Source organism: Mesitornis unicolor, unplaced genomic scaffold, assembly GCF_000695765.1.
Source record: "Mesitornis unicolor isolate BGI_N332 unplaced genomic scaffold, ASM69576v1 scaffold14108, whole genome shotgun sequence".
Classification (NCBI taxonomy): domain Eukaryota; kingdom Metazoa; phylum Chordata; class Aves; order Mesitornithiformes; family Mesitornithidae; genus Mesitornis; species Mesitornis unicolor.
The window spans coordinates 44,732-57,181 of NW_010202624.1; the positions used below are offsets into that span (position 1 = coordinate 44,732).

The 12,450-nt window shown below is 42.5% G+C and overlaps 1 protein-coding gene across 1 annotated transcript; it reads right to left on the bottom strand.

The window, feature by feature from the left end:
• Positions 1-263: 263 nt before the first annotated feature.
• OTOL1 (otolin 1) lies at positions 264-10,331 on the bottom strand. The gene is made up of 6 exons (XM_010190459.1): positions 10,078-10,331; positions 8,659-8,768; positions 3,834-4,184; positions 2,286-2,375; positions 1,298-1,369; positions 264-1,159 (listed from the first exon to the last, which is right to left on the bottom strand). Exons 1-6 carry the CDS (start codon positions 10,329-10,331, stop codon positions 264-266), a joined length of 1,773 nt encoding a protein of 590 aa, XP_010188761.1.
• Positions 10,332-12,450: the final 2,119 nt, after the last annotated feature.

Sequence of the window (12,450 nt, forward strand, 5' to 3'; positions counted from 1 at the left end):
AATAGGCTAACTACAAACCTGTAGTCTGTGATGTGAAATCCCTTCCCCATGCCAGTCCTGCTGGCCTTTGGGTAATGGTTTCTCTTAGCTATTGCCCACCTGCGCAAAGGATGTGCTGCTTCATGGAGCTGCTAGTTAAAACTAATCCATATTTTGCAATTTTTTTTTAAATATCATGGAGCCTAGCAACTAAACCAATGTGCTAAACTGATGCTCATTTCTCCTCTCTCAGGCAGAGGGAAAGGCATGTTTCTCAGTAACATCTATAGCAGGATCTCAAAAACATCCGGATACAGAAGAAACCCCGTAAAGATGCTGTCATCCTCAGCACTGACGTAGACCCCGTTCCAGTCCCGCGCAACCTCCAGCCACACCTGGTCGCCCGCGCTCAGCTTCAGGATGGTCAGGAAGGACGCCTGGTCGATCTCCTGGCCATAGAGTGTCTCACGGGCTTTGGCCACCTTCTTGCTGCGAGCGACAAGGCTGACACGGGCTGGACGCCCTCTCACTGTCAGGTGGTAGGCAAAGACATACGCCCCAGGCACGCTGCAGTTGAATTTCCCAGTAGAAGGGTTGTAATCTTCTTGGTCATTGTACAAGATCTTGTCAAACCTAATGGGGACGTTGGGTGGAGGGAAGGGCTTGGACAAGCCAGCGCTGAACGCTGATCGCAGGAGCTTTGCAGTGTCCCCTCGGGCACCTTTTGCTCCACGGGAGCCTTTCTTCCCCGGAGCCCCTCGGCCCCCTTTGCTGCCAGCAACCCCCTTGGGCCCAGAAGGTCCCATCACACCAGCAGGTCCCAGGTCCCCTTTTTCACCCTTACTTCCTTGCTCACCCTTTTCTCCCTGTTTTCCATCCACCCCCTGAATTCCCTCAACCCCCATCTCCCCTTTGCTGCCTTTTTCTCCCTTCATTCCCCCTTCCCCTCTTTCTCCCTTCGCACCTCTGCCCCCTGGCTCCCCACAGTACCCCTTCTCCCCTGTATCTCCCTTTTCCCCTTTGCCACCCTGTCCTCCATCCACTCCTGGATCTCCAGTATCCCCCCTATCTCCCTTGTCCCCTTTGGTCCCATTCTCACAAGTGTCCCCTTTGGACCCCTTTTGTCCCTTCAGTCCAGGGAAGCCATAGTTGCCCTTATTGCCTTTTACTCCAGCTTCACCTAGGAAAAGGGCAAAGTAGGGGGAAAAAAAGATTAAAAACATTAGTATTGGATTGCATCGGAAATGGAGGCACATCACCAACAGCAAAGGGAAAGGTCAAGGCAATATTGCTGGGTTTCTCAGCCCACGTTACATACCTTGCAGCCCAGGTTTGCCTGGATAACCGGGGTTTCCACTTACTCCTCGCTCGCCTTGCTCCCCTTTGCCTCCTAAGACATTTCACCATTAATACACTGTTGGTGGTGGTATCTGCAGCACAGCAGTCATTGCAGAGAAGATGACTGATACCATTTTGCACGTGTCCCTCGCTTTATTAATAAAACAGACATGAGCAATTTGTGTTTTCAAGAAATGCCTTCAGAAACCTCAGCTGAATCTCACAGCACCAAGCACCATCATGCAGACAACTGCATCTCACCCAAATGTTGGATTTCTGACTCTAATCAGTGCCTTGTTGGGAGGTGGGTACTGCTTTTTAATGGCAAGATGGAGAAGATTATAGGTCTGCGTTTCTCACTCCAGAATTCCCAAAAGTCTTGTTCAAGATGCAAATCAAAGCTGAAGAGACTGCACTGACTGAACTGTGCAGCATGTTGCTGCTTGTGCCCCCGTTACCAGTTTTGCTGTGTGTTTCTCTGTGACCAAAGTCAGCCACAGGGTCCTACCAGTGGACAGAGCTGCTCCAAGCCTGAAATGAAGGGCAGGGTTTCCTTTCAGTTGCTACTGATGGATAAGAATTGCTCTCCATCTTAGTTGGAAACTCATTTTTGCCTGAGATACTTCAATTGAAATGCAGCTTCTACATCTGCACGTAGCTTCCATGGTGCGGGTTTTCCTACTTAAGTTGATAACCCAAAGAAAATTGAACTCAGTTTTTAAATTCCAATTCAGAAAAAGGAGTTTTGAGTGAGACCTTTATGAGCAGCTATTCCTATACCACCTGCACATATGTGACCACCATCTGAGTTATTGTCCCTGCACTAATGCCAGCTAGATCTCACAACGTGTCAATCCATAGCAGCATACTCCGTTTCCTTTGGAAAGTAATCTTTTCCCTATAATTTTTTTGGTATTTGATGAGGACAACAGCATCTGTTTTCAAAATCAGTAGTTAGTCTGCTTTACCTCTTTCTCCTTTAGAACCTTTCGGACCTTGAGGACCAGGGGCTCCCGGCAGACCTTGCAGACCAGCATCTCCCTTCTCCCCCTTGGGACCTGTAACATAATCACATCAACAAAATTATCATAGGAACTCAAAGGTTTAACTTTATAACAAAAAATTGGAGGAATAGCTAGGCAACAGGGTATTGAGGAATGCACATAAGGCAAACTCTGCTCATGCTGAGGTTAGTGGGGGTGTGTGCTCACAGGTCCCTTGGTCAGGCACACAAACTTTGCCTTTCAGCTGCTGAGATCCTCAAATCTTACAGTTTTGCATTTCACTCTTGGCTGTAGTTAAAGACTTCTTAAAACCAACTTTAGCTGCCTCAGAGCTGCAGGAGCTCAGACTTTCATAAAACATCAGAAGTAATCTGTCTTTAATATTTGAGAGCATCTAAGGAGCTCCCATAGCTTCATAATTACCCCTCTCCTTAAAAAGAATTAAGTCTGCAAATATAAAAGTGGAACCTGGCAGACAGCTCCATGCTGCATAAAGGATGGGTTGAAAGGCAATCAAGTTGGCTTCAATCTTTTTTTTACTTTTTCATCCAGTTGGGAATCCAGAGACTCCCAGTGCACATCTGGGCACAGACTATGGCAGCTTCAATCATCACAACACAACCTATTTGACACAAGAACTTTTCCATCAACACTCAAGAGATGAATGAGTGCAAACTCCCTCTGCTTCCACTATCACTTCCATTAGCAAATCCCTCCTGAGCTATGGGAAGTGAAAACCCCTCGAGTACATTGTATTAAAAGAAAATTATTTCCTGATTTTACCACCTTTCCTCAGATGAATAGTTTCTATCTCCAATATTAGTGCTATTAAAGTGAATGTTTGCAGACTAATGCACTATTCATTAGGGCAGTATTAGAATTAGGTGCTCTATAGATATGTATTTTAGCAGTAGGAAAAAGAGACAAAGTATATCTTATAAAATATTTAGGTGCTCTATACAGAGTTTCCTCTTGTGAGAGCAAATATTTTAAAATTTGAACACAAAACTATTTTTGTATTTAACTTCCTCTTTTTCAAGGGAAAAAAATATCCAAGAAAAAGAGGCTTTTATCATAAACCTTCAGCAAAGACACAAAACTGCTTGCAGGTAGTTTTGAGGGTCATAAAACTATGGTTGAAGTGAATGTGAAAGTAAACCTGTGACTCAGAAACAGGGACAGAGAATCAAAGAGCGTGGCCACATGGGGCACCCTCCAGAAGCGATGTGGTGCGAGACCAGCTCTGCACACACTCACACCAATGTGGTCCTCAGAGTGAGTGCCATGGAGAGGAACCTCTTTTTGAGGGGTTTTCCCACTCATATTGGTGTTTTATAACTTCTGGATTGTGGCTAGCATGCATTTTTTTTCCTCCAGCTTCACACAAGGTGTAGTTACATTTGGCATTTGCTGCACAAGTCCTGCCAACTAATTTGTTGAAGGAAAAGCAGAAGACTCCTTGATATGGTTTATGAGCTCTAGCTGGGAATGGTGAGATAGGTGCCACTGTACCTGGGGGTCCTTGGTCCCCTGGCTGCCCCTGGGGCCCCACAGTGGGCGGGCAGCAGTCACAGCAGTTAAAGAAGAAATCGGCTGTGTCAAGCGTGTAGTTCTCAAAGGGGAGGAGTGTGGTGGCCCCTCGGGCCACGGGGCTCAGTGTGGGTAACTCGGCTCTGTCTGGTGCTGCCGGGAACGGGTTTTTCCCAGTGAGGGGGATGCGAGAGGCACCATCACCAATCAGCTGTAAGGGCTTCGTCTTTGTGTACTTCACAGCTGGTGTCACCTTCACTCCTGCATGCACGGCGGCGACAACCAGCATCACAAATGTCGAGATGGGCCCCAGTGAGCTCCACATGCTGACAACTGTAGGAAAAGAGGAACACAATAATGAATCACTGCACAACAGCATGTTCCCCACAAAGTCAGAAGACCGGCAGGAGTAGTGTCAGGCACATGAGGGCATCTGCCTCACTTTTTATGGGGAAAACAAAAGAAAAATAGCAAAATCTCCTGCCTGTTCACCCCTCTTGACTGTTGTTCTACAGAGCACTTGTCTTACCTGCTCCTGTTCACTGTGGTTGGAAGTGCTCCCACTCAACAGAAGTTCTAACTGAGAGTTACACAATCACTGGCACACATGATGTCTCTCTAGCAAGTGTGTGGGAATAATTCAGTAATGAATTCAGAGTCCAACACAACTGCACATTACAAAGAGCTTTTTTCTAAATGAATAAATCGAAACAAAATTAAAATATCAAGCATTCCAAAATTTTTATGTCTATTTTTAGTTTGTTACTGACTAAATTTCTGGACTTGCATATTCTTTTAGTGTAAACTTTCAGGTCTGTTCTTTTCCTTTTCAAAGTGTTGCTTTAGCTGAACCAGGAATAAAGAACAAAGAAAGAAACACACATTTTTTCCTATAGGACAGATGATGCCTCTCAGATGACCTGTCATATAAAGCATCTTTGTTTCTTTTTTAAACTAGTGTAATGACCTGTAAATACAAATGGAACAGACTCCCTTTCTTGCTGAACCTGTAACCTAACCTTCCTTAGCAGCTAAGGCACTTCATTACATGAAAAAGTCACCGAGAGAAACGTTGACTGTCCTTGCCATCCAGAGGGCAAAAGGAGGTCGGACCCAAAGTCAGGTATTTGGAGACTGGATCTTTCTGTCTTCAAGAACTCAGTTTTAGAGGAAAGGGTCATGAATTTTTCCATTTTCACACAAAACCAAATCATTTATTGGAAAATTGATTATCCACACAATATTGCCAGTGATGACTGTTGCCCATTGCTGTTCTTCAACCCATTCTTTATCCAAACAGCTCCAGTAACGGATAAATTATCCCTTCTCCATCCATTAGGACAGGACACTGGGCACTGATTATTTTTAGAGGCTTGTATTTGCTCCCAGCCAGCTCCTGACAACCTTACCATGAAGGGTTTAATTCCAGGGTGGTTGGTGTGGGAGGGCAGCACTCAGCACAGGCAGGCAGAGAGGAGCCAGACCTCGCAGCCAGCAGCAGGGAAGCAGCCACAGTCACAGGTAAAGAGGGTAATCTGCTGTTGAAAAAGAGGAAAAAACCCACCAAATTCTCCTTTTGAAGGATATACTCACACAGGAGTGTTTTGCCACTGTTAGAGATAACTAAATAAACTCCTAAGTTCCACACATTGAAAGCCAGCAGCAGAAAGATATTGCAGCTTTAGAGACCTAGTAACTTTATGGGGAAATGGGAAATCGGTTTTCAAATCAAAATTGTTTCTATGTTTTACAGTCACAAACAACTTCTGCAACAAGCTCTAAAACCATATACTCACCAGTGACGCAGCCAGATTGATGGATTGCCATCGAACATGGAAAAACGTAATTTAAAAAATTATACCTTACCAATCTGCGTAGAAAATAAATTACTCGGCGCAAGAAATCATTAAACAGATTTTCATTATAATGGGTAAGACTGTTCCTAAAGTAATTATTCCTAAATATATAAATGCATTTCAATAACATTGAAATTTTGGGCTTTTTCATTACATTAGCTCACCACCACTGATTCTAAAATCATTCATTTGAATCCCTCCACTAGGAAAGATTATGATTCACAGCGGACACAAAATATGAAGAATTCAACTTTGCCGCAGTGACATCTCATTCAGTACATCTATATTTAATTGGATCTAAATATCCACTAATTGTTAGCATGTGTCCCATAATAACATTGTAATAATACACTTGTTCTTTTGATATTAGGGACCCTTAGATATTCCAGTTCACAACAGGTATTTCAGCCCAATCTCCCAGCTTTAAATATCAAGGAGATGATTGCACTTTCTGTTATTTATTTCAAGTTCTTGCACAGGGGTGGAAAAACACTAATCCTCAGGCAGCTAAACATTCATTAGAGACAGTAACTTTTCTTCAGACAAATTATATTGTTACTATGTCTTAAATTCTACGACTTTATTGCAAATATCCCGCCTGAAGACTAAACAACTGGTGCATGCTGTCTCCTACCTTTCAAACGGTCCTGCTCCCAGGACAACCACCCCTCAATGGGACTTTGAAAAAGACAACCTTATTTTCGGAGAGAATCAGTTTTATTTGTTTAATGGCTGTTCCCGCGGCCAATGAGAGCCTGCATGGCGTGGGCAGAAGGGGGGATTGGCAAATTTGCTTGAAAGAAGCAAGGTGACATTGGAATCCGAGGAAATTCAAACACTTTCCCCAGGCTGGTCTTCACATGGGACTTTCTTGGCTCTTCCCCCAACACCAATTGTCAGGGCTTTAGGGATGGTCCTCTTTCAACTTGCAGCATCATGTCTTGGTACCATCAGACTCAGCATGAATTTGTCCATTTGCTTCAGCAGGGCTCAGGTTTCTCTCTTGGTATGTAGTGTGCAGAGCTTGGCATCGCACTCCCCTCCTTGCAGTGGGAGTTTAGAAAGGGTAAAAGAGAAACTACAGAAATAGCTGTATGGGATCGTGAGTGTGTGTGTGCATGTGTCTGCATGGAAATGCACCAAAAGGGGCATCCAGCCTCAAATTCGAGCTGTCCCAGGTAAATGCAGAGACGGAGCAAGCAAATGCCTCCACCCGTGGCGCAGAGCAGGATACCTGCAGGCAGCCGTCCTGTACAGCGGATGGCAGAACAAAACCCCGATGGGAAAAGGGACAAATCCATCCCAGGAGGGTTGCTACAACATTGTTCGTATTGGAACCGATAACCTTTCTGGATTTCATAGGCTAATTCATTTTCCTTGCTCATTCCCAGCAATCACAGCTCTCATTTCCTTCCCCGGTGACTTTAAAATGGGCCAGCGTTTATTCTTAGATTTCCCAACCCGGTTCAGAGCACAGTATGAAATGCAGGAATGTGAGGCTGCCTTTCATTGCTTTGTCTTGATGAAATATGAGCGAGGACACCGTCTCATTCAATCAGTCTGCATATACTACATAGCAGTACACTCAAAGCTCAGCTGCCAGACAATAAAGGCTGCTTGTTTCAGGTGGGCTGGAGAAAACAATCAATTCTCCTTTAATGTGAGTGGAGAGAACTGTAATCCTCCGTGATTTATTTGCGACCACCTTTTCCTGCACAATAGTCTACAGCTTTCAGCAGTAACAAGTTGATCAAGGGAAGTTTTTTACTAAGCATACCAGGCCAGATTGATTCACCAGCTTTTCAGGCTATTCCAAAGAAATCAATTGGGAGTTTTGCAGGGAGATGCTCGAACCTCATGTATTGTCACAGCTCCCATGACAGAACCTGCACCAGCACTCACTAATGCTCACTCACACTGCTGAACTCAGAGCTGGGTCCTGAATTCAAACAGTTCTTTTTAAAAAACTAATAACCCTTTTCAATACTGTAATTGGACTCAACGTTTTAAACCAAAGTTAAAAATACTTACATCTTCAGCAGATATAGTTCTGATAAGATCATGGACACATAAATCAAAGATAAAAGGCAATCAAATAAATTACAATAAAATCCTTATTTTGGTCTTAATGCAGGACTTTTTATGAGCAACAGAAGTTATTCAACAGAGGAAGATTAACCATTTTTAACCAACATTTTACTGTTTTGCCTCCATATTCACCAAAGATACTCAATTTAACACTGTATTTGCTGCACACTAAAGCAAGAAGCACTCCTTTAAGCCTAGGTTAGTGTATTTTCCTGAATAGCTTGAAAAGTAGCAGTCTGGAATAGTATTATTAGATTATGTGACAACCACAGGTTTTTAAATTATACAGTGCTTATTGAGTTACTGAAGCAGTTTGAAAAACTCATAGGTTGAGAGTGTAAATTAAGATTTAGCATTGGATTAATCACTCTGTTTATTCAGGGGATCTGGATCCACATTTCACTGATATAAATGATGCATACAGGCCATTAAAATTTCTTCAAAGGACATTTCACACATTTTACTGATACAAATGATGCATGCAGGCCATTAAAATTTCTTCAAAGGACATTTCAAACAGACTCATAGCCTTGCATATTTGCAGATAACTGTTTTTCACTGAGATTTGCAAAGCTAAGTAAAAAAAGCTGTGTACATGCTACTGATTTCTCCCAACACATCCACCAGCCATGGGTAGGAAGGGCTGTGATCTTTCTGTAAGTGCTGGGTCACTCAAACCCTTCCTGGAGCTTGGCAAAAGCAAACACATGAAAACCATTGCATCCCGGAGGAAGCTTTAACCAGCAGAAAGCAACTCTCCGAGGAAGCAGCATCCTTGCAACTGCTTATCCTTGCAAAACCTAATGCTTCCCATCGTTATCGGAGATGAGGAGGAAAGGAATGACTTCACTAGAGGCCCTCACCTCTCCCCTCCTCTGCAGTCTGCAGCTCCTCCTGGGGCACAGCGGGGTCCGGAACCTGCATGCGGCCACAGCAACCTTGTCCTTGTGGGATCCTCTCCCTGGCTGCCATTCTGGAACACAGAGGGACACGGCAACTGTGTAAATATAATTGGTATTGAATTGATGGAGTATTTCTTAAATGAGATCAGCAAAGTTGATTCAAAAAGCACCTCCCAGAGGGTTCCACTTCTAATTGTTTGCAAATGAAAGTAGAAAATTTAGACCTGCAGATACAAGGTAGAGTGATAAATTTTAAAAAAAAACACAAAACAAAACAAAAAAACCCTGATTTGGAATTGCAATAAAGGAGGAAACAGTGAAAGGTGAAGCAGCATAGAGAATAAGCCAGGTTTGTAATAATAAGCAATTTAAAATCTTAATGCTCAAGTATCAAGGCAGCAAACCGGAAAAAAGAATATTCACATAGAAGAGGAAGTGGGTGAAAATGGAATTAAATTACATCCAAGGTGAGTAAAAAGTGTTAAAAGGGAATTAACATTTCTGTGTGAAAAAAACAATTAACACTTCTCAAAAGACTTCCCACAACAAGCAGAGCTCCTGGAAGAGGCCCTCCCCTCCTCTCCAATGATTTTATTTTCTGAAAACTTGAAATGTGTTCTGTTTTCCTTTGTTCATTATCACAAAACAATTGAGCTAAACAGAAAACATGAAATGAAAATGAAAAATTTCTGCTATGTTGTTAATTAGGGGAGGGAGTATTTCCATATAAGACAGTAAAATAGATCAGTTAATCAAGTCAATTTAAATGCTTGAGAGAAATAATACCTAAAAATAAGTAACTAAACAAAAAATCTGGATTTGCCCTTACAGTTGTCTGTTTTCAGCTTAAAATTTGGGGGTGGCTTTCATCCGTCATGAGAACTTTAAATACTGTGTGGTGTAAAAATTAAACAAGTCATTTACATAGAAAAAGGAGCTACTGCTCATGTAGGGTTTTAGAATGGTTGACTTCAGAAAACCACTGCTATATAGATGTTCATTGGATGCAAAGGAATAAAATAATTTGCCTATAAAATCAGTATAATTGCATGTAGTGTTATTAAGATTCAGACTTCAAAGGTAAAGTAAGATCAGAAAAAAACCTACATCTATTATGCCAGAATATCCCACAAACCTTCCACCATTTGTTGTTGCAAATTTCCTAAGTCTGCAGGATCGCAGTGCAGTTACACCTGAATTGAGATTTATTGCACTTTAAAGCATAATGGCCAGAAGGATCCAAAACCTACCATTTCATATAAAGAAAAATTTAGGGAGTTATTAAAGGACTACAAGAACTTCATGATACCTATTACATTCTATTGATTCAATCACTCTAAGAGTCCTTAAATGCATCTTTAAAATATCAGTAACATGTACTTATTTATGTGAGAGACGGGAATTGCAGCACAGGAGCTGCCGTAGCTCATCAGGCTGAACTCCAACACTGGTGTTGGTTTCTGTAGCCCTTTTAGGAGGGTAAAATGGCCCCACAAAGAAATGCGCTTCTCCGTGCATCGTACCACTGCAGCAAGGAGCAGAGTGCGGTCCCGCTCCAAGCCCTGCTCTGGGTCACAGATCTCCTTTGCCAGGACCTTCAGATGCCTCTGGATTTGACTAAGAAACACGTCCATTGTGCTCGTCTGGAAACCCTAGACGGCCAAAGGTAAAAAAGTGATAAAATTACCTGGCTCCTCTTTTTCACCCTGGTATCCCTTTGTGTGTCGGGCTCATGGATGTCACAGGAACCCTGCTTCTCTGGTGTACGACTGTTTTCCTTTGGTGTATTTAAGAAACAGAATCGTCCTCAATAGCTGTGCCTTTACTAACAGCAAGTGGTAGGATTGTTTCCCTCCTTGTCTCCACCATCTTTCAGGGAAGCCGATATTTGCTGGAGGGGGCGGGCATCCGAAATGCCAGGCTGGTTGGTGATAGCAGCTTGTCCCTTTGGGGCGAGGGCTGCCAGCTCCTCCATCAGCCGCACGCTACAGCTGAGGATGGAAAGCCATCTTGCACGAGCAAGAGCTTTCCCAGCAAAATGGTTGCTTCCAAAAGAAGCCGAGAAGCGATACGCAGTCATCAAGCACAAGTACCTCACCTGAAGAGCATCTACCAATGCAGAAACAACTTTCCCATCCACAAATACAGAGATTGTTGTATTCACAGGATTAGATGATAAAATAAAGAAAACCTGCATGTATTGTAGAGTCCTTAAAGCAGCACAGAAAGATCTCCACTGTCACTATTTGCAGGACACATGAAGCAACAGCTGCTTTATTGCAGCTTCCTGGAAATTATATTTTCTGTCTTAAATCTCCTTTTTTATATTTAAGATATGAAACCCATGAGATAGACTCAGTACCTGCTACCTGTGAGGTAATGTGCTGCCTTTGTTATCTTTCATGAGCAAATTCTGTAGCCTGAAGTGGCCACTCAACACTTCATGAGGTATATCCCAGTATTTCATAATTCTGAGATCACAATAACCCCAAAGGCAGTACATTGTGCCTAGAGCATATTACAACCAGCAGCTTTATGTATCCAAATCTATAATTGATTAAGTTTAAATAGATACCTAACTGATTCAAAATACTTATTTATCTCAGGTTAAATATTTGCATGTGAATAATCTGGTAGAAATCACAATGACCTCTATAATCATGAGCTGAAATTAATCTTTTAAAACTACTCACACTGTGGACTATGAAATTGTAATTCAGCATGGCAAATATCATGGCAAGGAGATGAATGGCCAGAGTGATTTTATATGAACAGCCAACTTTAACCAGATTTTCTAAACAATTTAAAGAGCCAAGGGCCCTTTCTGGCTTCTTTTGAGTGCAACTCAGAAACCAAAATGCATTTATGGAGCTAAAGTGAGAAGGAGAAAGGATCGGTGAGTTGGCAGCAACACACCTGGAGAAAGATGTGCTGGAGGAGTCCACAGGCTGCTTGGACCACCCTGAGTACAGGAGCTTCTACATCTAAACACGGTAGTTTTTGCATTTATGTACACATATATATATATATATATACACACATGCACATACGTATGAATGGGAATATTTCTAGGAAATTTTCCTATTGCATATTTTTGAACTAAAAATATTAAAAGTAGATCATAAAGTTTTTTTATTTTATCTAATTTTTTGGTAGATTTGGTTGTACTGCCTCATTTGCCTGTTGCCTCACTCATCCCACATAGCCATCTTCCCTGAAGTTGTTAGTGACACATCCCACCATGCCAACGCCGCCTTCTCCCAGCACACGTCCCTGTATCACCCTCGCTCCGAGGTCAGCCTCGGCAGCTCTACCCATGCGGTGCAGCTGTTCATATCTGGGGCTCTTTCAGGAAACAGGCAGTTTCTCACTACGGACCCACAGAGCCCAGATACCCAAAGTTCAAAACTTGGTCAAAAATTGTGAACCACCATTGTTCAAAAGTTCATACTTAAACATTTTATATTTTTTTAACAAATCAGGAAAGCTTTGGCCATATAGCTGCTGTTGTACTTCAATCAGGTGCAATTATCCTCATATTTATAAAGTTCCACAGACAAATAAAATTGACTTGGCCAACTGCCACATTTTAGGAAGATTTTTTTACTATTAGAACAGGCAACATTTACCAAAGGTGGATGCCAGGATCACTAACACAGCGGCTGCCTATTAATCAGCAAAGGGCAGGTGTTGCTTTCAAAGAGCCTTTATGCCAGTACAGTGGATTAAGCCAAATATTATCAGTTTTCAACT

Excerpts from the sequence above, each read along its gene's own strand:
- OTOL1 (XM_010190459.1), bottom strand. The coding sequence starts at position 10,331 with ATGGACGTGTTTCTTAGTCAAATCCAGAGGCATCTGAAGGTCCTGGCA. Across the intron at positions 8,769-10,077 it reads CCCGTCTCTCACATAAATAA|AATGGCAGCCAGGGAGAGGA; the intron begins GTACATGTTACT and ends TCTGTGTTCCAG. Across the intron at positions 4,185-8,658 it reads GACTGCAGAGGAGGGGAGAG|TTGTCAGCATGTGGAGCTCA; the intron begins GTGAGGGCCTCT and ends CTTTTCCTACAG.